Source organism: Micropterus dolomieu, linkage group LG07 (assembly GCF_021292245.1).
Source record: "Micropterus dolomieu isolate WLL.071019.BEF.003 ecotype Adirondacks linkage group LG07, ASM2129224v1, whole genome shotgun sequence".
In the NCBI taxonomy this organism is placed as follows: domain Eukaryota; kingdom Metazoa; phylum Chordata; class Actinopteri; order Centrarchiformes; family Centrarchidae; genus Micropterus; species Micropterus dolomieu.
The window spans coordinates 31,335,874-31,363,254 of NC_060156.1; the positions used below are offsets into that span (position 1 = coordinate 31,335,874).

Sequence of the window (27,381 nt, forward strand, 5' to 3'; positions counted from 1 at the left end):
CAGCTTCTGCAGCAGGGGCTTCAGGGGCAGCTTCTACAAGTGGTGCAGCTTCTGCAGCAGGGGCTTCAGGTGCAGCTTCTACAAGTGGTGCAGCTTCTGCAGCAGGGGCTTCAGGTGCAGCTTCTACAAGTGGTGCAGCTTCTGCAGCAGGGGCTTCAGGTGCAGCTTCTACAAGTGGTGCAGCTTCTGCAGCAGGGGCTTCAGGTGCAGCTTCTACAAGTGGTGCAGCTTCTGCAGCAGGGGCTTCAGGTGCAGCTTCTACAAGTGGTGCAGCTTCTGCAGCAGGGGCTTCAGGGGCAGCTTCTACAAGTGGTGCAGCTTCTGCAGCAGGGGCTTCAGGGGCAGCTTCTACAAGTGGTGCAGCTTCTGCAGCAGGGGCTTCAGGTGCAGCTTCTACAGGAACTTTAGCACCTGTTGCTTCAGGGGCTGCTTCAACAGGAGGTTTTGCTGGAGCAGCATTAGGAGTTGGAGCGGTTTCAAAAGCAGGAGCTGCAGCTGCAGGAGCTTTAATAACTGGGGCTGCCGTTTCAGCTGCAGAGACAGCGGCTTCAGCTATACATGCTGAAGTTTCAGCATTGGCTTCAACCACTGGTACAACTTCAGCAACCCCTTCTGCAACAAGCTCAACCATTGGTATTGCTTCAGCGCCAGCTTCAACTACAGATGCAGGGGCAGATTCAGAGACTGCTTCGACAGCGGGAGGTGCTTCAAAAATGGGTGTAGCTTCAGCTGCTGAGACAGGTTTGGGGATAACTTCAGTAATGGGAGTGGTGTCTACCACAGGGGTGGTTGCCACTGCCTCAGGTGCAGCAGCAGAGGGTCTGAGCTCTGCAGCTGCTGTAGCTTCTGCGGCTGCAGCGGTTGCTGCCGCTGGAGAAACTTCATTCTTGGGAAACTCATATGACTTGTGCTGGACAAGTTTCTCTATATCGAAGTATGTTTTAGCCTTGTCTTTGTCTAGGATGAAGGAGGAAGGCAAGCAGACAAAATACATTATTTTAAAACATTTGTGTATGATTGAATAACAAAATGTCAAATATGAAATCCAAAAGGTATCTGAAAATTCTGAAAAACATTACAAGCCTATGAGTTAGGAAAACAAGCAAATGTATTATAGAAAAGCTTCAAGAAAACAAAGAGAAAAGAACAACAGTAACCTTGACCATAACTGTTTCATACTGAGATAAATGGAATCTAATATAATCAAAAAGACCTAAAACACAGTAACACTGGTCAGCTGTCAGCAGTTAGTCAGTGAAATAGTCTTCAAAATCCTGTGAAAGGAACGATGAATGTGGTGCAATCATTACTTTATAAAACATGGATCTACCTATGTACAGCATTAAGGACTTTCCTCTCAATCACCTGTGTGCAGTGAACCTTTGCTAACGTCTGTCTAACCAAGGTCATCCACTTAAAAAACCTAAGCATACTGTACACCAAGCAAAACACATTATACATTACACAAATATTCCATATATGCCAAATCCTGCAAATGCTTAAAGGGGACCCATTATTTTTAGCTCTATATACACTAGTGATACCTCTAATGTAGCTTTGCAGAATTCAAAGTTTTAAAAATTATTATAATCCTTATTTAACTTACACTAGCCCTTTAAACAGCCCCTAAGCTCATCCTATGTCTGGTTTAAGGCTCCTGTCTCTTTTTCTAAAACTGTCCCCGATGCCTGTTGAGGGGCTTGTGAGACGCCGTTAACAAGCCCTTAGGAAGTATCTGTAAGCCAGTTTGACACAGTGGCCCTTCCATGGAATTACAACTTCCGGGGCTGTCATATGATGCAGGCTGGCCCCGAAATACTTTCCCCCATAGACTTACATAAACTGCATTTCCACCATGGGAACTATACCCCACAACTAGGAACCTTTGGAGGAACCAACTGCGTTTCCACCGCAGGGACCAGGGTCTAAATTTAGTTCCAGGGTCTTTATTGTACCCCAAAATTGACCCTGCTTGAGGGGCTAGTACTTTACGAAAGTACCAGTACTTTGGGGGAGGGGTGCTTGCCTTGCAGTGAATTTCTGAATGGGGGAGTAGAGGCTACTGGTTGCTCCTCTCTTTTTCATCATTGTTTGCAAACCAATAAATCAAAATCAATAGTCAGATAGCAAACAAGTCTCGCCAATGTCAGCCTGAGACGTGAGTGCTGCCAGCTGATCTGCAGCTCGTCAGCTGGAAATGTTTAATGACTTTCCAAACTGCTGCGATTTTGTTTCTTTCTTTTTCTGTACTGGAGTTCTTTTAAGAACGTGATGGCTTTATCCAGTTTGTTCAACTATTTTGAACTTTGACTGCAGGGTGCGAGGTCGCCAAGCAGTGCACTGTGCTGCGCTTGCGCTTTGCTTGACGCAGCAACAAACTGCCGTGGCGCGGCGCAAGCCATTGAAAATAATGGGTTTCGCAGCAGTGCGGTCATTGCAGTCTGTCTGGAAGGCCCATTATTGTTGAACCTTTTCTCTCTGCTCGCCTGCCATTCACCAGTCTTGCGCAGTGAGTTTTGCGTGCGTGCTGTGCGGCCGACCGCCACGTGCACATCGTGTTTCCTCGCGGGTCTATTTCAAGTAGGCTACTGTTTAATAACAATATAATATTCTTTGTGTGGTTCATCAATGGTGATAAATGATCCAAACATCCCGCAAGGTGCGGACAACTCGGCGCAACACTGGCGAAGCTGAGGCTCCGTCTCTTCATCAAGTGTTCCTCTTCTGCCACTACACACATACATGCTACGCTCACACATGCGCACTGACCCCTCCTCCTTAAGGGTTACAATTATGGATTTATTCACACACTTATTATTAAAAGCTTCTTTGATTTCACACTCTTATTTACAGCATTATATGTGGAAATGTATATTGTAATAGGCTGTATATTAAGTTATTGGGGGAAAACTGGTAGTTCCAGGTAAAATCAGACGTAGAGCACCCCTTTATTGCCTAAATGGCATGATCCGCGTTTTGCTGCGAAGCTTCGACTATGAGACTTACAGTCGATTCAGGCTCCGCCCATCAAAGTACCGAATCTTCAACTATTTGGGGTCAGCTCATCGATTGTGGTTGCTAAATAATGATGCCTGTCCATCGCTTTGTATGCCGTATATGTCGGCTGGTCAATTTGCCAAATCTTCGCAGGTCTTTAGAGCGGCAGAAAAACACAACAATGAACCTTTTAGTTCTTTGAAAAGTAGATCCTGGGACCAAAATTCCTGGGTACTTGGTGGAAATGCAGCTATTGTGAAAGAAGGGGCTATATACCTGGGTCACTCGAAGTTGAACTTTTTTAGCTTTATAAACAGGTTTCATAGGAATGAACGGAATCCTGCCTTCGACACTGTATCTGGTTCAGCCCCAAACAAATGTAGAAAAACAGGGTTTTTGTGTTTTTTAGAAACTCAAAGAGTAGTGCCTTGAACAACCTGTGCGTGTACATAGGCGGTGGGCCGAGGCCGGGTTAGCTGCTTTGGTTTTAGAAAATAATGATCCCAATCAAGGGAGGACCCAAATTTTTAAAGTGGTGAAGATTGTTTTATTCTTAATCCAATTCAGTTTGTTGCCACTCAAAATTCTCGCACAATTCCCCAAATCATACTTTAATGTTTGTTAAATTTACCGGAAAACACAGCAGCCTACTATAGCAGACGAACAAATAGTACGCTAAGATGCTGACAGTCATTAACCAATCAGGTTTGGCTGCATTGAGCACCGCTGTTCACACAACAAAAAAACGGCATGGAAGCAGTGCCGCTCGGCTGTGGACTGTATGCAATGAACGCCGTGAGGGTAAGTATTAATGTTGTTGGAAAATGCTTGTAAAGCAACTTGTTTTAATATATAGCTATGTGTTGTTCAAACTTGCGGCAACCTTACCAGTGTAACGTTAAAGGTAGCGTTAGCTAGCATTGCGTTAGCTAGCTAGCATCATGCACCCATTGGTTGAATATGGCCTGCATCCATTTCTCATTAGCTAGTTTTGTCTAATGAATATAACAATCGCTTTTCATTGGGTAGTTTTTCCTTTTATTATTTTGGCTGCATGCTCATTTGTATTTTTATTTGTTTGCAAGTGATGCTCGTTTCAATGTGTAGAAGTCAGTGATGTGTGACGTACAGGTGAAACTCGAAAAATTAGCATATCGTGCTAAAGTTAATTTATTTCAGTAATTCAACTTAAAATGTGAAACTAGTATATTATATCGACTAATTACATGCAAAGTGAGATATTTCAAGCCTTTATTTGATATAATTTCGATGATTATTGCATACAGCTTATGAAAACCCCAAATTCAAAATCTAAGGATATTAAATAGCACAGTAATCCCATGGTCATACTTTTGGCAGTGTGGGCAGGTGCCAAGTCCTGCTGGAAAATGAAGCCAGCATCTCCATAAAGCTCGTCTGCTGAAGGAAGCATAAAGTGCTCTAAAATATCCTGGTAGACGGCCGCGCTGACTCTGGACTTAATAGAGCACAGTGGACCAACACCAGCAGATGACATGGCTCCCCAAACCAACACAGACTGTGGAAACTTCACACTGGACTTCAAGCATCTTGGATTGTGTGCCTCTTCATTCTTCCTCCAGACTCTGGGACCTTGGTTTCCAAATGAGATGCAAAATTAGCTCTCATCAGAAAAGAGGACTTTGGACCACTGAGAAACAGACCAGTTCTTTTTTTCTTCTGACGTTGTTTGTTGTTCAGGAGCGGCTTGACAAGAGGAATACGACATTTGAAGCCCGTGTCCAGGACCCGTCTGCGTGTGGTGGCCCTTGATGCAGTAACTCCAGCCTCAGTCCACTCCTTGTGAAGCTCCCCCACACATTTGAATGGCCTTTTCCTGACAATCCTCTCCAGGCTACGGTCATCCCTGCTGCTTGTGCACCTTTTTCTTCCACACCTTTCCCTTCCACTTAACTTTCTATTAATGTGCCTTGATACAGCACTTTGAGAACATCCAACTTCTTTTGCAATTACCTTTTGAGGCTTTCCCTCCTTGTGGAGGGTGTCAATGATGGTTTTCTGCACAACTGTCAGCTCAGCAGTCTTCCCCATGATTGTGAATTCCACTGAACCAGACTGAGAGACCAATTAAAGGCTCAGGAACCCTTTGCAGGTGTTTTGGATTAATTAGCTGATTAGAGTGTGACACTTTGAACCTACAATACTGAACCTTTTGGGGTTCCCATAAGCTGTAAGCCATAATCATCGAAATGATATCAAATAAAGGCTTGAGATATCGAGTTTCACCTGTAATGTTACAGCCCGTGTCTTTGCTAGAATTTCTCACCATCTACTGTCTGTTTCTACCTCTAGCACTAAATAACAAGCAGAAGACATCCACAAATTTGGGCTTCAGCTTGTTTTGAAGCTGTGCATCCTCACAATCCCCAGCCCACATAATCATCAAGTGATCAGGTGCATCACTGTAGTGTCATCAAGTGACACTACAGTTATTTTATGTTAAGACGCTTATCCATCCTCTATAGCTTTAAGTTTGGAGAGGAAGTGCTTTCTCTATACTGTATATAGTCCCCAAAACTATTGATAGCATCATGGGGAGGTGCTGTGTCAAACTAGTTATCACAGAAAGAACAGTGCAACAGAGTTATAAAATGAAATGTGGTTTGTAACTCTTCTGCTACATAGCAGACAATATACAGTATTCAAAAGCAATCATAAAATGGTAAACAGAAATAAACTATATTCCATGGAGCAGTACTGAGGATGAATTTGAGTTAGATGACACTGCACCACAAGGGCAGAAGTTATACTATTGCCATTATTTCTTCCTATTTTCTGTCTCCATATTTCTGTTCTGTTATTACTTTTATCTTAATCTCAGACCATCCAGTTTATTTAATATATTAAAGTTTTGTGTCAACAGAGTAGATCATCTGAGATAAAAAGGAGCCAGCAGCCTGGGTCTGGGTGAGCACTTCATTGGACTTAAGCAGTAATGGCAATGAGTGAGGGGATTAATTATGTTGTGCTCCTCTTCGTCTCAACAGTGTCCACTGCAGCAAGATGTGCACAATAGGGATGGGTATTGCTACTCGATAACTTTATGGTATCGACCGAAACAGTCCAGTATCAAGCAGTATCATCTCCAGTCAAACCAGTACTTCATTTCATCTATTTGATAAATAGATCGCAGCAAAAAATTACTGTTCGTAAAGTTTTGCTTGCAGCCAAACACGCAAGTAACACTCAGAAAGAAGGGCACGGCTCTTTTTTTTTTTCCTTCCCCCCTTTATGTGACTGCACCTGCTTGTAAGTACATGCATAATTTTAACAGCTCACATTCAGCTGCAGTTTCAGGCATGTTTGTCACTGATGCAATTTTATCACCACAAGCCTGGCTTTCTGTTGGTTTCATCACTTGTCACCTATCACTTTATTCCATCATATCTATTAAACGTCTGTGAAGGTTCTCAGTCATCCAGGTCATAGTTATCCAAAGAAGGTTAAAGTCAAGCCAACTGGACTTGGTTGAAGATACTGGAAGACGTTTCGTCCCTCATCCAAAGGACTTCTTCAGTTCTGACTGACTGGCAGGGAAACTCAGCTATTTAACCTCAGTGGGATCGTTAGCTAGAATCGTTGATACCGTTGGTTTGTTAGTGCGTGCTCCTGGTTGTGGTAACGACAGTAGTCATGGTCGTTAGAACACTCGAGGCCAAGACTGAACGACCATCGTTGGCATCTTCACCTGAGGCCAATAGGTTACGTTTGTTGAGTTTCCTGGGAAGTGATGAAAGGACAGCATTGTAAGTGGGGGATAAGTGGTGGCGTAGACCCCCTCCCCTGTTCAATGACGGCTTCTCGACCCTGGTGTAGATGGCTTCCTTGACACCTCTTTCAAACCATCCATCTTCTCTGTCTAAAATGTGCACCTGGTGGTCCTCAAACGAGTGTCCTCTGTCCTTCAGATGTAAGTAGACTGCAGAGTCTTGACCTGAGGAGTTGGCCCTTCTGTGTTGAGCCATGCATTTGTATAGTGTTTTTTTAGTCTCCCCAATATACAGGTCTGTGCATTCCTCACTGCGTTGGACCGCATACACTAGATTGCTTTTCTTGTGTTTGGGTGTGCGGTCTTTGGGGTGTACCAGTATCTGTCTTAGTGTGTTCTTGGGTTTAAAAAACACAGGAGGATTTTCAACAAACACAACATCCCTGAGTTTCTCTGATACTCCAGACACATATGGAATCACAATGTTGTTGCATTTGACCTTCTTTTCTTCATCCCCTGTAGTTTTGCTCTTCTTCCTGGATTTTTTGGCTGTTTTCACAGAGGTCCATTTAGGGTTTCCACAGGCTGTAAGTGCCCCCTTTAGGTGGTTCTGTCTGAGCATGACCCAAGTAGGATGAGAAGCAATCCGATACAATTTCCCAATATGTTATAAATCAGTTATTTGAAAAAAAAGAAATAGACCTCCTTGCTTGTCCATAACAACAATAAAATAATTTTAGGCTACCAAATAAACTACTATGGCTTCAACAGTTGTCATTTATGCAAGGTATCGAATGTCTATTGGTATCGGTATCACATTAGGGTACTGGTATCGTAAAATTTTTAATGATATCCAACTCTACCATTCAATGCTTTAAATTCTCTTTCAATGGACAATGGTGCAAGAGTACAGCTGGGGTTTTATATTGCTAATCTGAGAATGAAATAGAACTCTTGTGCCGTAATAGTTTGTTTACACACAATAAACATTGGTTCTCAAAATGTAATGTATGAAATATTGGGACCTACTCCTAATTTCCATTCTTTGTTTCCTCAACAGATTCAAAGTTCAAGATCCACCTTCATTCTCCCTGGGATAGCCACTGTGAGCTGATATAGCAGGAGGCTTTTAGGTTTTCAAGTTATATCTTCACACTGCCTCTTCATAAATAGGCGTGGTCCCAGCACTGACCCCTGGGGCACACGCTTGGATACATTAAGAAGGCTAGAAGTGAGACCATCTACCTGCACGGTTAGTCCCAGTTTGTTGCCTGCAAACCACCTGCAACGTTAGCCTGCCAGATTAAATACTATTGGTTTAACGGATCAAAGTCAGTAGCCTAGTTTACCCAAAACAAGTCCAACATTTCAGAGACAACAACATCGAAAGACAATGACATCGATGGCCTTTTCCAAAAAAAAAAAACAAAACACTGAATGAATACACTTTCCTATCCTGTGTCTGTAAAAGGAATGATGGGTCCAGTTTTCTCTACATGCTCTCAGCACCCTATTTCTTTTATAGAGGTGACGCTAGCAAACAGGAGCAATCTAGTGGTTGGCATGATTTTGGATTTTGCTCATCATATTAAGACTGACAGGTGAAGTTTCCTAACAATACAATGGAACGGAAATGTGATATATATGTAAAAGATGACAAAAAATCTTTTAAGGGACAATGTTATGACAGAAAGTGTAATTTCTCATAAAAAAAAAAAAAAAAAAGGTAAGGATGACAATGAAGACTACCTCTAAAATACTGACATGTTTGTGTTTTAATCATTTAATCAAGCTCTACTTGGCAGTAAAGCTGTAGTAAGTAAAGCTTACACATAAAGGAATTTGCTCTGGTGACTTGGTGCATAACAAACATAAACCTAATTAAGATATAAATAAATAATAGACTATGTTTACATGGCAGTTATTTACATGAGCATCAGATTTATGTGTGTAAACATTTACAATTTAAGGTGAATAAACAAAGCAGGGTGACTGTTGGGGTAAATTTATCCTTTAGCTGTTTGAAGGAATATTTGATTGTAAAATAGCCAGATCAGACCAGAAGCACAAGTGGCACCAAATTTTCGCTCTTGCTCTCTCTCGCTCATGCTCTCTTGCTCTCTCTCCCCCTCCCTCTCCCTAGACCTGCTCTTTTATGAAAAGCACTGTGAGAACTGTTGTTGTGATTTGGCGCTATATAAATAAAATTTAATTGAATATAGCACAATTCTCGCTGATGTCTGATTGAGATTGTACATTATATTTACAGCTAGGAAACAGCAGCCAGTGTGCAGATAGTCCTGCTGTGTGTTTACAGATAACAGCTGATGGAGTTCAGCTTTTAGTTAATAATGTTTTAATGACAGAAAATGATGTTTCTTTCTCTGTACAGGAGTTCTTTAATGAACTTGTTGGCTTTATCCAGTTTGTTATTAGGGGTCCCCAGCCCGAAGTGGGCTGGGAACCCGCGAATGCAAGGCATCGCGGTTCCCAGTACCAGTGGAGCTGGGAACCCTATTGTTTTCGCTCAGATTTATATTTATTTTTTTATATACCATTTTTTCTTCTGTGCATAAAACTGATACTGCGGCCTAGACGGTAACTGCTAGGGATGCAAAACTCATAGGGTAGGTCCAGTTCACTACACGTAACTCAAATAATATTTTCACACTTCAACCACTAGGGGGCGCTATAAGCAAGGTCAATGCGTTTGGTCTTGGAACTCCCGTTCATGAAGGCGGATATCAAAATCGGATATCCATGCGTTCGGGAGATCCTGCTGAATCTCGTTGTATAGGCCACGCCCATTTCCACCTATAATTTTTTTCCCTGCAAAATCGTGAACCTATTTTTATTAAGTTCTCCGAAGCTGCAAGTCCGATCGACACCAAACTTGGCACGGACCATCTCTGGACCAAGGTGATACAGGCTCCCCAGATCGATATGTGAAAAAAACTGTTCCAATTATAAGCTAACAAACATTAGCGCAAATAGCTAAAAAAAAAAAAAAGGAAGTGATGTCATATGTTTGGTTTGGAATGGCCGATCAACACCAAACTTGACGACCTTATGTGGTATACCCCTGAGAAGCTGTGCAAAATTTGGTGTCAGTCGGCCTCTAGATGGCGTGATTATTTGCATATCAAATAACGCTCCCATAGACATCCATTCATTTTACATCTCCATAACCGCAAGTCCCTTTCATTTCAAAGTCTGGCCGTTTATTGTCCACGGGCCCCCAAGCCGTGGAGGAGCGCCATGGCGGAGCGCCGTGTCGACTCGTGCGCCCTCCGTGGGGCCAGGGGGGCTTGGACCCCGCTTACAACTGCTTGCAGTTCTAGTTAAATTTATGACTAACTTTAATCGTGCGTCTCCCCACACACAAAATAAGCTATTTTTAGTGGTCAAGCATTTTGTTTTTCCATTATATTCCAAACAGATCTTATGTTCATATATACACACACATTTTGCTCACCGATAGGGATTATTAAACAATGATCCATGTCCTTCGCTTTGTATGGTGTACATCAGAGTAATAACATACGTCAGCTAGTTAAATTGTCTAATCTTCGAAGGTCAGAAAATGCACAACAATGGGCTGAAGGAACCTTTTAGTTCCTTGAAAGGTAGATCCTGGGACTAAAAGTACTTTTGGTGAAAATGCAGCTTTAGTCCCTCCCACTGAGGATCGAGGGGCAAAGAAACATGCAAGGAGAGAAGAAACAAGGAAAGAAATGGGTCCTTTCCTCCGATTGAGTTTTGTGTATGTTTGTGCACTGTGTTGATACTAATAAAGGCTCACAGATATCGCTGCAGAGCAGCATGTTTTCTTTATTGATATTTTGAATAACCCATAATACAATCATGGCGTCTTTTGAACACTGGAAATGATTTATTAAACAAATGTTTCAGGGGAAACAAAAATGATGTAACGCATCAAGGCCACACTAAGTAATTATCAGCCTCATGTGACTGAATGGAAATGAGTATTTTTCATGTCTTTAACAGAAATTTTTATCCCCGGTGTGTCGACCCCTCAAACTATGACAAAAACCAACTCTCTGTTCCTCCTGCTCAGTCTTTCAGTAAATGTGTGTACAAACACACTGTTTAAATTTGTCTCCCGTCATGACGTCATAGACAGCCCCGCCCACTGAACACATACTGAATACACCGCTCTCAGCCCCACCATCCAACACAACACAGAGTAGTCCTTCCTTCAAGCTAGAGCTGGATGTTGTTTATTCTGTCTTGTAGAAAGTGATTTTACAGTTATGAAGGAAAGGGAAATGTTTTCAACTCTTTGATTTACACTATTTCCTGATGGACAGATAACTTTACATGTTATTAGCAGTTACTTTAGATGCCAGCTGCTGCTAACTGTAGCCACTTTATGTCTGCAACATTACATTTAATCACTTAGCTGACGCTTTTATCCAAAGCGACTTACAATTGCTATATATGTCCAGAGACACTTAACCCCTAGTTGCTCCAGAAGTTGCACACCTCTGGAGCAACTAGGGGTTAAGTGTCTTGCTCAGGGACACAGTCCACAATGGAGCAGTGCTGTAGACAAGAGACAAACGACTGATCTCATTATAGTGTCTTCTGTAGACAACATCATGTCTTAATTGCCCGTAGGGAGCAGATAAGTACCCGCTAAATTGTTGCACTAGAGCACTACTTTTAGATTTATACCTTTGGCCATTACAAAGTTAAGTCAATTCTTCCAAAACAAACACAAAATCGGGCAAAAACTTACAGTAATGTTACATTAGCAATTAACAGTGATGTTAAAGAGTACTGTTAAATAACTTCCAACTACAATTTTCACCTACATTAAAGCCTGACAGATTTCTTCCCCGACCAGATCAATGGCATTTGTACAGTTTTATAGTTGGATCAGCGCAAGCTTCAAGAGCTGACACAGGCTCAGCCACATGTTGTGACAGTAGCACTCTGAAACCTACCTGAGTTGTTCTTTTTTGACGACTTCTTGGAACCCCCAGATTTTGTGCTAAGGGATACAGCTGCAGGTGCTTTACTGAAAGTCCTCCAGCTGTCAGCCTGTAACACACACACACACACACACACACACACACACACACCCTTAAAGAGCAGTAACTTAAGCCCGTTCAAAATGGGCATGTTCATAACGGGCCAGTTGCTTGTCCTTTATGCAGCTTGCTCAATATCACTGACCTGCAGAACTGGAAAGTTTTTCCCATCGAGACGCAACAGTGAATGAATGAAATCGTTGCCGCTATCTCATTATTATTATTAGTAGTAGTCCCACTACTAAAAATAGCACTCATCCCGTCAGCTCTACCTGGACCCCCGCTCTGCTAAACTAATCCTGTATTCTGCTCCGGACCTACTCTGCCTCCCGCACTCTGGTCTCTCAGCTATAGTTGCCTCTGCTCTGCACACCAGCCACCAAACCGAATCTGCAGCATCTAGTCTTCCACTCTACCTCGCTCTTCCCCGGCTCATTATCAAATCCCTTCAACAAATATTCATTTTTGATCTAACTGCTCTGATCCATCTATCAATCATAGGTGTGGTGTGAATGTTAAGCCCCACCCCCAAAGCTTTGAATATTCACTGTTGTTACTAGCGCAGCTTCACAAAAAATAAAAATAAATGAAAAATGTATTTGGGCCAGCCCCACTGACTTTTCTGATTTTGTTCAAGACGACACAAAGCTATCTTAAACTGCTGCTAAGCAAATGAAGCCCTCCGGTGCTTGATCTCTGTTCAAATTCCATCATGTATTTTATCAATAATACTCCCTCTGTAAATAACCTCATGAGAGTTCCTCAGAAGTTGTCTTGAAAATAATGAGCTTATGATAAACACTTTTTTGCTGTTCGAGGTGGACTGTGCACTAGACCTGTCCTGACCTTTGAAGAAATTAAAGGTTATGTTGCAGTTCAGTATGCCAGAGACTGGTGGCTCAGTATGGGGGTGTCTGGTGATCTGAAGCAATTTCAGGTTCAAATGAACTTCCTGCCTTCTTCATAATTTACTTTCCCAAGACATCCCGATCATGATGGAAATATTTTCTATTGATTATTGAAATACAAATCGTTGTCCTTAATAAATGAGAGAATACAATTCAGCCATCAGACAGTATGTTATCAGAGTGCAGACTTCTGCCAAGAGCATAATAACTATGTCCACCGCCTATGTCACATGTTCTTGTACTCTGTATAGGATTATCGGTACTTGTGTTGCATTGAAAGAAATGTAAAAATATGCGAGAGGACCTGCGGGCATCTGGCCCAGCTGACAACTACCCCCAGTTAACTGGTGACACATTTTTGCTGACTTGGGCTTCCTTAATTTCATTTTAATTTTCAGCCATGGGATGATAAACAAATGGAAAAACTGAAGTAATATTTTAGGTGAAACAAAAGTGCTGTTTCTTAACCAATAGCAGGCTCAACAGGACTTCTTCAGGAGCTGTAAAGTAGTATCTATCCTGCAACATATTGAAAAAGGAAAGAGATTTTGAGAAAAATCACCTAATTTGCATTCTTTTTAATTTGGACCAGAAGTAGTGAAATCGTGGACACCTTGTTTAAGCTTTCCGATAATCAGCATCATACGGTTACGTTTATTTCTGAAGATGATGTGTCTTTAGGTGGGGTGGGAGTCCTACAGGGTCAACACTGAGGTTAATCAAAGCAGGTTCTAACACTCTCTCATACAGTTTAAAATGACACTGCTCCACCACCACTTTGCAAAACAACAACAAGACAGCAAAGTACCAGATCCATCACCCGATCAGCGTCAAAAGGCAATTGTAGTATCCCTTTTCGAAAAACATCATTTGCCCAGGCTTCTTTTTCAGTAAAAGGGGCAAAATTATGGAATTCTCTACCAATTCAGGAACAATACTGCTCTCATATTTAGTCTTTAAACATTGCCCAACTTGTATATATTTTATCTTTGTTATTTTCTTCCACTGTACTTTATTTTTGTTTTGTTAAACTGTATTTTTTTTAAATCAAAAAGCCCTACTAGGGACAAGTGCCGTGAATTAGCTTTAGCTAAAAACACTATGATACACACATCAGATGTCTGTCAAAGTTCATCTAGGTTTTTGTATCTGTCCCTATTTAAATAAACTTAAAAACAAACATGTAGGAAACAGGTGTTCAGAAATTGTTGAGCTCACAGCATAATAGTGTAACTTTGGTCAAGAAAATTTTAGACCGATGACATTTAGTTTTGCCTCCCCCCTCACTTTAAAGATTGGAAAAAATATTTTATTTATTCTACACCATCTTACGTTATCAATGTATACATCATCTTCAGCACTACAGTATAAATGTTGATACGGAGTGAAAAAAAATCAGAACTATGTTTTTGTGGCTGCATCATTATTTTGAAACTTGTGGAGAATTTAAAATAATGTTCTGTGGGTCTGAAAAATGTCTGACTGCACAGTAGGCCTATGGTTTGCACTGACTTAAATTCAGTCATAACACAAAAGAGACTCTTCCAAGTAAACATGTCCAGTAACATTGTTGTGCATGTACAGTGTAATTACTGACTGATACTGGTGGAGGCTCTGTAGCCTTGCACAAACATGCCCATGGTCATATATGCTTCATATCACGATGAACCACAACTTCCATGTTAACACCACCTGTACTCAGAAAGTCAAATTCCTCAGCAGTTCAGTAGGAGCTTCAGCTGCCAGGCCTGTGTCTGGTTTAAGCCTGTTCTACTGAGACAGGACTCTGCTAACATTAACCAACATCCTGCAAGAACAGCTTCAAGTTTGTGTTTCAAGCGTCGCAATTCAGAAAGTTAATTCATGTTTACATTTGCTTTCATTTAAATAGCATGAAGCTGAGCTTATTGCTATCTTCAGAGACTGAATAACGTTTTTCTGGGTCATATTCAAAAGGACAAACAACTGACAGCACAGTCCAAACCAATTTATTGACGGCATTTCCAATACAGCACGAAAATAAAGTATACATTACCTTGACACAGCCCAGTCGTCCTATCCTCAGCAGGGAAGCCGCCATATTTCGGTAACTGTAGTGTGCATCAATAAATACACGATAAATCAATGCAATAACAACAACAACGTCCAAATATCTCCAACCTGTACTTTTTTTCGTGCAAGAAAACAGAACCGCTATAAAATATCAGCTGGTTTATTCTAACATTGTCCCAGCAGACAAAAAGAAGCATGCAGGGTATGTGTTAAATAAACGTGGATCCTGGCTGTTACCTTTAATAAATGAGCCTGTTGTGTTTCGGTGGTCAGTGAAGCGGCTCCCAGCAGCATGGACACTCACACTGACTCTGCTTTCAACACCTTTTATACAACACTTGCTCGCGACAGTCACCGCCCCTTCTCGACCAAAGCCTGCATGTATTGTCCTTTGTGCATTTGTGTGTTTGTTAAAGTCTGTGGAGCTTATATTTGTTAACATTCTGCTTTTAGATGCTGAACATAGATGTGCGGTTACTATGAATGTGTTAAGACTGTAGTAAATATCTGCGGAGGTCTGCTCAGTGCTCACTGACTCATATTTCCAACTGTTTGTACATTTGATAGATTTACGTGCTTACTCGTGGTGAGCATTGTTGGATCTCTGTAAACAATATTACAAAGAGTAACGTTAGGGTATAACTTAGACCTGCTCTGTATGAAAAGTGCAATGAGATAACTGCTGTTATTTTGGCGGCGGCGCTTTAGAAATGAAACTGAAATGAAGCGTCAGGAACGCGGCTGTAGGATTTGAAAACATTCATTTTACATTAAGGTTTAGAAAGCTACACGTATGTATATTAGGAGGAACGTTAGTTGTCTGTTATGCATCCAGTACATTGTGTTCTTTCTCGAGGGGGCGTGTCAGTGACGTAATTTGCGCGCGACGAAATCTCCAGCTCTCCGCCATGCCTCTGCGAGCTTTTTTTCCCACTTTCTTAGTAGAAAAGTATTCACAAGGCAACATATAAAGGCAATATTGCAAAGGATACATGCAACACATAAGATATACAGAGGTACATATAGTTAGTGGGACTACAACTACAAACATTAATTAATATCATAAAAAGAATAGCACAGAAAGACTTACAGATATTATGTATCAGTATCTTCAGAGCCTTTTTGTTAGAAGAGAAACGAATAGTTCAATTTCTTTCTCAAAGACTATAAATACTTTTTTTTTTTTGCATTTGTGTATATGAAAGTTTTGCTATAAACAATGTAAAATTTATTATAAAAGGTTGCCGTGTTGCTTTTCATTGCTAAAAGGAAATTCTGCCAGAATAAACTGAAACCTGGATATATATAATCATTAATAAATGTAGATACATCCTGCCAAAATTGTTTTACAAAAGTACAGTGCCAAAACAAATGTAATATTGTTTCTGTATGAGTCTCACAGAAGGTACAGTTAGGATCAATGTCATTTTGAAACCTCTTCATGTAATACTTAATGGGGTAGAATCTATGAATGAGCTGAAACCGGTAAAAACTGACGTATGGAGTAGACACTATATCTTCACTATACGAATAGCTCTGTTGTTACATGTAGAAGCAGACCTTACCTACTAGATAGTCACCATGATACCAGATATAATATCTGTGCCGAGAGAAATTATGTTTATAAATTAGGGCCAATGACAAGAAGGCCTACCGGTGAAAAGCAGAGAGCTTTACAGGTACTTCATAATTACAAACCAACATAAAGTTAAGAAGTAAAGGCACCAAACATAGTAAATCCAACCTAAAAGTGTTCCAGGTGCATGGTGTTGCTGCTGAAAGTGAATGAAAAACATGGCTGACCATGACAAAGTGTAAACACAATTGCACCCTCAGCAGTGCCGTTGGTGTTAATTTTAAATAAAAGGATGGCCTTTTAAATGCTAACAACTGACATAAATAGCCATGTTACTAAGTAACTGTGTACCTGTCTAAATACATCAGTTGGTAATCATCAAGAGTCAGTCAGTGTTATAGGTTATATTTCCTAATGTTTTGGCATTTTTAACAATAACTTCTGTACAGAGAAGATTCTTTATTGTCACCAGCTAACAAATTTTTACATCAATTTACATGCAGAACAGGTTTTACTATATGATCGTATGTAGTGTTTTAATTGAAATACATGCAAATATACTTTTTGTTGCCTTTTAGGTTATGGTTTCCCATTTATAATGTGTGCTTCCATGGGCGCTGACATTGTTGTATGATATAATTCAGCTGCTACTCTCGAAGTTGGAGTACATTTTTCTCAGCGCTCACAAGTAGGAAATCCGTATGAGGCCGTATGAAAGAGCTCCACTTAGGTGCTTCTGCTGTCAGGAATATATAACATGTTCCTGCAGTATGTAGAAGAGTAAGAAGATGTGGGAGGTGCGGGATGAACAGCTGTAAAAGAGAGGAGTAGAAGAAGAGCAGCAGCAAGGAAAGTGCCTACAATGTGCAGGAAATCATCATGACCCTGCAGCACAATGTCTGAGACGAATAAAAGAAATTAAAGTGAGTCAAATTTAAGTGGAAGTGGGTCTGTTGTATGCCAAAGCTACCAAGATAATGGAAAGAAAGGAGGAACAAGTGGAAAAGGTATGTAGAGGATCAGAATGTGGTCTGCATGGACAAGAAGCGATTTCTGGTATTTATTGCCATTGCGGTAAATTGTGCCATTGAAATGAAGAGCAAGTCAGAAAGGATTAAGATGGTGTTGGATCCTGCAAGCAGATTCTTGGACATTGTGGACATAACAGGAGAAGAAATAGACATTACACTGAGGGAAGGGTTTACATCAACTCAGACAATTAAGTCCGAGTCATAAAACTGACAATGTATTGAACGGGAATCCTTTGGGTGGTCTCTGTAAGTTGTTTGCACTGGGGAAAGTATTTTATACAGTAGGTGGCGGTAATGCAACAAGTTGGATGCCAACCGCCATCAAACCTCAAAGAAGAAGAAGAAAGTGGGCGTGTGGTGTAAACTGTGAGGCTGCAGGCAGATAGACCGTACTCCCTTTCCTCGTGGGTTAGCGTCGCATGAAAGACACACAACAGTCATGGCTGCTGTCGGCTTCAGTGGAGAGTGGTGTATTTTCACCTGCGACAAGAAACTCGTAGCAGTTGACAGCAAACAGGCAAGGTTTGAATCACTTGAAACGTTTCCCTTGTAGTTTATGAATTGTGTAGAGCAGGTAAGGTTGTATCCGCGGGCTAGCGGTGTAGCTAGCTAGTCTTTGGCCATCCACCAGAGGGTTTGACAGAGTGGGGACGCGCGCGTGGGGAATTGTCACATTTATTTGGTGATGCTGTGGCTCTCTCGTCTTTTCATCATCACATGTTTGGTGCAGTCTTAGTTAAGAGGTAGAAAGAGTATCGTCACTTCTGATACCCACCGCGTGCAAAAGTACCGGGACTAGACTTCAGGATCGTTAAGTTACAAGAACGATTACTTGTAATCAGAATCAGCTTTATTGCCAGGTATGTGTACACATTCAAGGAATTTGACTCAGGATTGTACATTGCTCATGATGTGCTTACTCATACAAAAATACAATATCACTATAATAAAATAAAATCAGACTTCAGAATAGACAACGCGAATATACACACTATGAACACAAACAATACAGACATAATGACAAATAGTGCAGTGAGCAGAATGCAAAGGATGCAGGAGTATGTACATGTCGGAGGTGGATGTGATATACAGGTACATATACATGCATACATGTACACAGTGCAATCAAGCACAGTGCAAAGCATGCTGGAATAAATAAGTACAAGTATTTTGAGCAGGAGTAATGACTTGAGGTAGGTGGATTTGGTATACAGTATATACAATATGACAATATGAACAGCTCTGAAACAGAGAATGATGGTAGTAAACATGTGGCTGATTAAAGACAGAGTTACTGGGTTACTGCGCACATGGTGCTAGCAGACAGGGTTAACCGGTCGACATGCACATAATCAATAACTTCGGTTTAGGCACACACTCGGTGGTGGTTGTGGTGAGGGTAACTGGCTTCGGGGGGCTGTAAAGAGTAACATAGCTAGCCAGTCAGCTAGCTGGCAGTATCAAAGTAAACACGGGTCCTGGAATTGCTGTTCCGGTCCTGAAACTGCAGCCTCCGGTACCGCAGCTACATGCTACTCGCTGTCATGTAACGATCGGCTGTTTCATATTTTCTGTTTCTTTAACGGCCACGTATGAGCGAGAAAACAGCTGAATCTAATTACAGACAATCTGTGACAGTCTGTACAGTCTGAGAGTCCTTTCAGGTGTTCACTGATGCAGAAATACTTTTTATTATCATGCTGCATTACTCAATATTGAAATGAATCCATGTCAGAAACATTTAGAGTTTTAAGTAAAGTAGCCTAATTAATGTCAATTAATTGTTATTATCACAACACATCAGTGAAGAGGAAATTTGATTCATTTTAAGATTTGCTGCTGTCTTTATTCTAATGTGCTTCATCTGGATGATTGACAGATATAGATTTATTGATTAGACATGTTTTTGATATTTATTTTGGATAAATTGGTATGTAAATCGAGTAATAGGCAACTTTTCATTCTTTAGAATAAACAAAATTAGTCGTTAGATTAATCGACTTGAAAAATAATCGATATGTACGGCCCTATCCCATTGGCTCCCACATAACTTGAACCCTGCTCACTCTCACCCATCCTCTTTGCTCTTGAAAAGTGTGTAACTTTGTTGCAGTGTAGTTTCAGTTTAATTCAAATGTGAGAGTGCATTGTTGCAATCTCTTGAATGATTTGTTAAATGTGTTCTGATTTGTGAATGCTTAAACTTCATGCCTTTTGGTGTGGCTATAAAAAGGCTATGTGGCTGGGGGTGCATCAGCCCAGTCAAGATGTAGAAGGGGAGTGCGTTGCTTAAAAGGTCTGGGAACTGCTGAAATTTGGTAAATGGACATGGCTTAAATTGTGAATTGTCTGATTGACTGCTGAAAAGATTGGTCGGTCAATTGATTTGCACCTGTTTTGATAATTGATTTACCCTTTTCAGTCAAAGACACGAAGGCTGTGAAAAGTCAAAAAAAATCTCCTTTCCTAAAACAGCGGGGTTCAGAGAATCCGACTGCTCTTTTCAAGGCAACATAATTATGCGACGACGGATGTTACTGACATGACCTGCCGTGATGAAATTACAATGTTCATAAGATGGACTACAAAAAGCGCGTCTTTGACACTGCGCCCCGTGTTGTGGGATTTACACATTACTGTTTTAAGAGCGGCAAAGAAGAACTGTGTCAGAGCTCACGGAGCTAACCAGTAAATAGATTCCTATTTCTAATAAATTCCGTGGTATCGGATCGGTGCCTGGACTCCAGTACTCGCCGATACCGATGCCAGCATTTTCGGCAGTATTGGAGGCATTTTTGATACTGGTATCGGAATCGGAACAACTCTACTTATAATATACTATTAGTATAGTCAACAGCGATAGTATGTTTTTAAAGGGAAAGTACATGAACACACACAGTTGGGGAAAATATTAATAAGATAAAATAACCGAAATAACCAACATGGTAAACTGACGTTCGTTAAAGGCTCTGAATTTTGGTTTTGATTACTTTTCAATTAATTGTCCAGCCCCACTTTAATATAAAACTAAGGAACGCATCAAATCCTTCCATTTGAGAAGCTGGAACCATAGAATTTTTCACACTTTCGCTCAATAAATGACTTCAAAATATCAAAACTGTTGCTGATCAATTTTGTTTTGTTGGCTAATGGATCCACTGACTGATCGTCTCGGCTATCTGAGAGAAAAGAAATTGATGGCAAATTGAATCACAATATTACCATGATTAGGCCAATACAATCAATGTTGCCAGAGTTGAGTAACAAAAAGTTGCCCCTTCAGAGCCTGGAATTCATCCAGTTTTCATAGATAACGATAATAAGAATAAAGATTCTTGTAGGTGGAAGTTGCCCAAATGATCACAGCCCGCCTAAAACAATTTTTGCCTGTCCAATTAAATAAAAAGTTTCGCAGCTGGGTGGAAAACTGCCCAGTCTCACCACACCGAGTGGTGTGGAGCCAATCCCAACTGGACAGGTCGCCAGTCCATTGCAGGGCCACACATAGACAAACAACCACTCACGCTCACACCTAAGGGCAATTTAGGGTCACCAATTAACCTAGCCTGCATGTCTTTGGATGGTGGGAGGAAGCCGGAGCACCCGGAGAGAACCCACGCAGACACGGGGTGAACATGCAAACTCCACACAGAAAGGCAACCGGGGTTTGAACCCACAATCTTCTTGCTGTGAGGTGACAGTGCTAATGTCATTGAAGTGACATGAAAAGAAATGAATAACTGAGCTCATGCTAGGTGGATGGTTAAAAATAGAAAGTCATTTTAAAGTCATGCAGCAACGTGCAGGAACTCCTCCAAACTGAAAACATTATGTACTTTATTGCAGAGAACCATTCGTGTTTGACTGCAGTGCTGCTGAGAAGAAGCCAAAGAATGTGAAGGATGACAACAGGTAAAAATAAACGTCGGCCTCCTTATGTAATTTCATTTTAATTTTCAGTTTTGGAAAACTGAAGTAATATTTGAGGTGAATGAAAGTGCTGTCTCTTAACCAATAGCAGGCTCAACATGACTTCTTCAGGAGCTGTAAAGAAGTGTCTATCCTGCAACTTATTAAAAAAAATTGTTGCATACTTATACTTCGTGGATACCTTGTTTGTAAGCCTTCCAATAATCAGCACCATACTGTTTCATTTATTTCTGAAGATGATGTGTCTTTAGGTAGGTCGGGAGTTAAAAAGGGGTGAGGGGATTTCTGACGGAATGACCTGTACAAAAAGGAAAGGTTTTATAAAAAAAAAAAAACAGTTTAGCGAAATCCCCAGTTTATTCTCTCTAAAATAGGATGAGAACAGATCTGAAACATGGAAATATTAAGAGTATATTTGTGATATGAATACAAATTGAAATTTTAACAGCTGTAGCTTGTCTCCTCGGTTGTCAGTGATGGCAGTACCTCGGAGGAAACAGGAAGTGATAAAATCCTTGCCTTTACCGTGTCTCCATCTGGAAAGCTGGTGGCGCTGACTGATGACAACAAGAGGCTGGTCCTGTTTCACTGTGAGCCTTCATGGCAGTGTATCAGCATCAGGTAACTTAAACTCATGTATTGGACAGATATTGATGCAAGGTGAATGCAATGACAGGGGTGTGTGTGTGTGTGTGTGTGTGTGTGTGTGTGTGTTAAACAGGTGGGTGGTGAGGAGGTGCACCTCCCTGCACTTCACCCAGGCTGAGGACAAGCTGCTTGTGGCTGACAAATCAGGAGATGTGTACTGCTTCTCAGTGGTGGAGCCGCAGAGGGAGGGCGAGCTGAAGATGGGCCACCTGTCTATGTTGCTGGCTGTAGTAAGGAACTGGGCAAAACTATCAATACTGTAGTCTGGAGAATTGAAAACAATATGTGTGATTATGTTATGGTGCTTTCATACCAAAAGTGAAGCGAGCGTTCGGGGCGGAGATCTTTACATACAAAGTCCATGCAAAGCTGCGTAGAGCCGAGATTTCGTTTACCTTTGTTGTTGGGCGGCGTGAGTTGAATATTTTCTACTCAAGCGAGAAATTGGCATGACGCTGAGTATAGCCTATCAGTGATGAGTTTGTCCGTACGTCACCTAGGCTTCAGAGCGATGTGAAGAGAGGCCCAGGCAGAGCGGGCGATTGAAAATCTGCTGGCCGGCTGAGAGCTGCTAAACTTGGGGGAGAGGAGCAGGCAGCAGTGCTGCAACCTTTGAACAAATAAACCCCCGTAGTTGGTCGGATTCTGCTCTGACAACTACGCCATTTACTCACGGGAGGATCTCGGAGTAAACTGCTTTTATTAAATTAGCTTTTTACCTTAGTTTTTGGGATTTCACTTCACTGGAGCTTCTCAGCAGCTTCCGTGCACATCCGGTTCCAGTGTTGTTGTTAGCGTCATTAACTCTGTCGGACTACGACTTCATATTTATATAAAAACCGGAAAAAACTGGACATTACTGGGAGAAAAGAAAGTGAGGAGGTTGAACTACCTGGTGAGTTCAGAAAACATATGTATGTAACTTTATTCCAGCTGTCGTCATACTTTACTGTGACCAAGTTAGCATAGCATAGCCCTGGGGCGAGAAAGCACAAGACTATGGGAGAGGGAAGACATGGAGTTAGTAACATGCGTTAATGGGATAAGAATGCATACAGATGGAGGGGAGGAGAGAGGAGGACGGTTGGTACAGGACTCAACTGAGCCAGCCCTAACTATAAGCTAAATATACTTTGGCAGCTGTTAATACACTAAAAATGCAGCTAACGGTGATTTTAGTACTTGAAGCCTCTATAGATTATTTCAACGGTTCATCGATGTGTCGTTTTAGAAGTACTTTTGCTTTACAAAAGAATTTCCAAAGCATTAGATATACCTTGGAACACAGTGAAGACAGTCATCATCAAGTGGAGAAAATATGGCACAGCTGTGACGTTACCAAGAACTGGACGTCCCTCCAAAATTGATGGAAAGACGAGAAGAAAACTGGTCAGGGAGGCTTCCACGAGGCCTACAGCAACAATAAAGGAACAGCAGGAATTTCTGGAAAGTACTGTCTGTGTGGTACATGTGACAACTATCTCCCGTATTCTTCATATGAATGGGCTATGGGGTAAGGGGGGCAAGACGGAAGCCTTTTCTTACAAAGAAAAACATCCAAGCATGGCTGAAGTTTGCAAAAACAAACATCAAGTCCCCCAAAAGCATGTGGGAAAATGTGTTGTGGTCTGATGAAACCAAGGTAGAAGTTTTTGGCCATAATTCCAAAAGGTATGTTTGGCGCAAAGACAACACTGCACATCACCAAAGGAACAGCATACCCACAGTGAAGCATGGTGGTGGCAGCATCATGCTTTGGGGCTGTTTTTCTTCAGCTGGAACCAGGGCCTTAGTCAGGGTGGAGGGAATTATGAACAGTTCCAAATACCAGGCAATTTTGGCACAAAACCTTCAGGCGTCGGTTAGAAAGCTGAAGATGAAGAGGAAGTTCACCTTTCAGCACGACAACGACCCAAAGCACACATCCGAATCCACAAAAGCATGGCTTCACCAGAAGAAGATTAATGTTCTGGAATGGCCCAGCCAGAGCCCAGACCTGAATCCAATTGAACATCTGTGAGGTGATCTGAAGACGGCTGTGCACAGGCAATGACATCGCGGGGCCCCCCTTACAACTGCTTGCAGTTCTGTTTTATTGATTTTTTTTCCCAACCTATTTCCAAGCACAAGAATGAACCTTCAAGCTCTATGAAATTGAGATGAAATTTTCATCTGCTTGAGCTAAGTACTGTCAAATTCTGATTTTCAAGTACTACCTGGATGTTTCAAATAGGGCTACAACTAATGATTATTTTCATTGTTGAATCACCTGTTTATTTTCTTGATTCATTGATTAGTTGTTTGGTCTATAGAGGAGGAAAGAAACTGGAAAATATTCACATTTAAGAAGCTTTGTCTTTAAAAATGCAAACAAAAAATAGTTAGTGATTAATTTAACAGTCATCAAATAATCATTGCAGCTCTAGTTTCAGATCACACTTTACCACATGTCATTCCCTCATACGGATCCTCTCATGAACTTGGACTCACCATTGGCTCTTCTAATGTACTACTTTTGTGTAGTTGAGTGACAGTGAATGCCCCCTTCTGCTGTCCTTTAGACCATGTCGCCTGATGACAAGTACATCATCACAGCTGACCGTGATGAGAAGATTAGAGTGAGCCTCCTGAACTCTCCGTACAACATCCAGTCCTTCTGCCTGGGACATAAACAGTGAGTTACTAAACCCAAAAGGGGAAATAAACACTGTATATACTAACAGTTTCACTACAGTACTGCAGTTCACAAATTAAAGTGAAGAACAGTCTGTATGTGTGCTCATTGAGGTTTCCCAGGATACCTAAAGTTTGATTTTATAATTACTGTTTTCTCTCAGGTTTGTCAGTGCTCTGCTGGTCCCATCAGGTCATCCAAACTGGCTGCTGTCTGGATCAGGGGTACGTGTGCGTTTACCAAAGTTACATTAACACACATATGCACACAGGCCACTTATCAATATTCTGAGCTGCATGTTCTCCATTTTAGTCTACAGTAAATTAAGATTTGGGTGGAGATGTGGCTTCACATCTAGTCCAACATCTAGGTTTTCAGAATCAGCTGTAAAAGAGCATGTAGCTGCTACTCTGTCACAAAATGTAATCCAACAGAGACGATACAGAAACTTTTAACTTTTAGCAAGTTGTTGATTGTTGGCAGATGTTTTATTCTCTGCTCAGGAACTGCAAAGTTTTCTAGTAAGACCAGCTAATGTATAGAAAAATGAGGCAATTTCCACTTCTTCATACAACTGCACAAAACCCCTGTAAATATAGCTGTGTTGTTACCACATCTTCTCTGTTCTTTGTTTTCGTTTGAGTTGGTAGAGATAAAAATCTCACATCAACAAATTCTTCAAGTCAGATTAAGAAAACAAGGCTACAAATGAAACTTGCATGAACCTCAAACCAGAAAAATTAATTTACTGGGGCAATTCAGCAAAGATCTACTGAACTACACAGAAACTTTGACGTAAACTTTGGTATAATACCAAAGCTGACTCAGAGTTTTAGTGTGATGTGAAGCGTATATGTTTGTCAGGATGGGACCATTAAGCTGTGGGAGTATGAGACTGGCCATAAGCTGCAGAGCTGGGAACTTAACGACCTTGAAAAGACACCGAGCTCGGAGGCTGACAAACAGAAGGTAAGCACAGCGTAGGGCTGCACAATAAATCAAAATATCCATATTGCAGAAGCTGCAGTTTTTTGATGAAGGTAAAATGTGTGCATACAGCTAATAATAATTGTAATTATACAATTATAATGAAGTGCTGTAGAGCTACAGAGGTGCCCCGGGCCACAGATCCTGTACTCCAGATGTTTGTGTGGTACTGACCCCAACAGATATCGTATCATCGTGATTTATTCAGTGAAAATCATAATTGTTACGAAAATGGTCATTCCCATATCAAGAATCATCGCAAATTGTAAAATAAAAAAACAACAAATAATCAGTCACATTTTTATTGTGTTTTACCCTACAACACTGTAAAAACAATGAACTGGCTCTATAGACTTGGTGATCCCCGTTCTTTTGATCTGGTGCTACCATGAGGTTGACACTTTTGGCTTTTATTGAAATATCTCAGCAACTGTTGCATGGACTGCATGACATTTGGTTCAGGTATGGTGTCCAGAGGATTTTTCCTCTATGTAATGAACAACTTCAGAGATTTGTTTTTAATTGAGCGCCAGCTGGGGATAACCTGAACAGTTCTAAATCTCTAAAAGAAATAGTGTTAATGGTGCAAGAACCATCATGTAAATAGAGCATTAGTCAGTCACTTTTCCTGTCAGTGGCAGCTCCAGAAACGTGTCCATGAGTCCGCAAGTCTGTGCCTATTGCCGATGGCTTTTTAATTTGAACAGACTATACACAACTATTAATTATAAGGCGATATAGACAACCAAACTTCCTTTCCAATTCATCCGATCCGCTTTCTGGCTCTAGTCAGCGTCACACTAATGCCACCTGGTGGCCAACTTTTTGCGTTCATGGTTCAGATAAAATGTGGTTTCCTTAAATTGACAGATGATGGGAAGTCAGATTGTCACAGTATGTTCTTGTAGGTTTGTCAAAAAAAATAGAAAAGTGTATTGACTTTTCCTCTAGCGTCATCATCAGGTTGACATTGATGGTGAATGTCTCAACAGCTATTGGAAGGATTGCCATACAATTTGACACACATTGATGTTCCCCCTCAGGATGAATAATGATGACAATGGTGATCCTCTGACTCTTTGTCTAGTGCCATCATCATCAATACTTTGACCTAAACTGTATACTGTGTATTATACTAATTAGCAATTAGCTTTATTTAGCTCAAAGCTATGCTATGCTTTACTGAGCACTAATTCTTTCAACATACACTCACCTAAAGGATTATTAGGAACACCTGTTCAATTTCTCATTAATGCAATTATCTAATCAACCAATCACATGGCAGTTGCTTAAATGCATTTGGTCCTGTTCAAGACAATCTCCTGAACTCCAAACTGAATGTCAGAATGGGAAAGAAAGGTGATTTAAGCAATTTTGAGCGTGGCATGGTTGTTGGTGCCAGACGGGCCGGTCTGAGTATTTCACAATCTGCTCAGTTACTGGGATTTTCACGCACAACCATTTCTAGGGTTTACAAAGAATGGTGTGAAGAGGGAAAAACATCCAGTGTGCGGCAGTCCTGTGGGCGAAAATGCCTTGTTGATGCTAGAGGTCAGAGGAGAATGGGCCGACTGATTCAAGCTGATAGAAGAGCAACTTTGACTGAAATAACCACTCATTACAACCGAGGTATGCAGCAAAGCATTTGTGAAGCCACAACACGCACAACCTTGAGGCGGATGGGCTACAACAGCAGAAGACCCCACCGGGTACCACTCATCTCCACTACAAATAGGAAAAAGAGGCTACAATTTGCAAGAGCTCACCAAAATT

General features: G+C 41.1%; 2 protein-coding genes across 2 annotated transcripts in view; one reads left to right on the plus strand and one right to left on the minus strand.

Annotated features, from left to right (window-relative positions):
- LOC123973965 (protein app1-like) overlaps positions 1–15,460 on the minus strand; it is a 20,208-nt gene extending 4,748 nt beyond the window's left edge. The window contains exons 1-4 of the mRNA XM_046054366.1: positions 15,000–15,460; positions 14,746–14,800; positions 11,716–11,812; positions 24–957 (exon numbers count right to left, since the gene is read on the minus strand). Coding sequence (XP_045910322.1) covers positions 24–957; positions 11,716–11,812; positions 14,746–14,790 — 1,076 coding nt within the window. The 5' untranslated portion in view covers positions 14,791–14,800; positions 15,000–15,460. The remainder of the gene's footprint in view (positions 1–23; positions 958–11,715; positions 11,813–14,745; positions 14,801–14,999) is intronic.
- A 2,257-nt stretch (positions 15,461–17,717) lies between these two features.
- The window catches only part of wdr4 (WD repeat domain 4), a 14,313-nt gene continuing 4,649 nt past the window's right edge, over positions 17,718–27,381 (plus strand). The window contains exons 1-7 of the mRNA XM_046053280.1: positions 17,718–17,891; positions 21,216–21,281; positions 21,774–21,920; positions 22,021–22,177; positions 24,509–24,621; positions 24,785–24,845; positions 25,486–25,590. Of these exons, the coding sequence (XP_045909236.1) occupies positions 17,809–17,891; positions 21,216–21,281; positions 21,774–21,920; positions 22,021–22,177; positions 24,509–24,621; positions 24,785–24,845; positions 25,486–25,590 (732 nt within the window). The 5' untranslated portion in view covers positions 17,718–17,808. The remainder of the gene's footprint in view (positions 17,892–21,215; positions 21,282–21,773; positions 21,921–22,020; positions 22,178–24,508; positions 24,622–24,784; positions 24,846–25,485; positions 25,591–27,381) is intronic.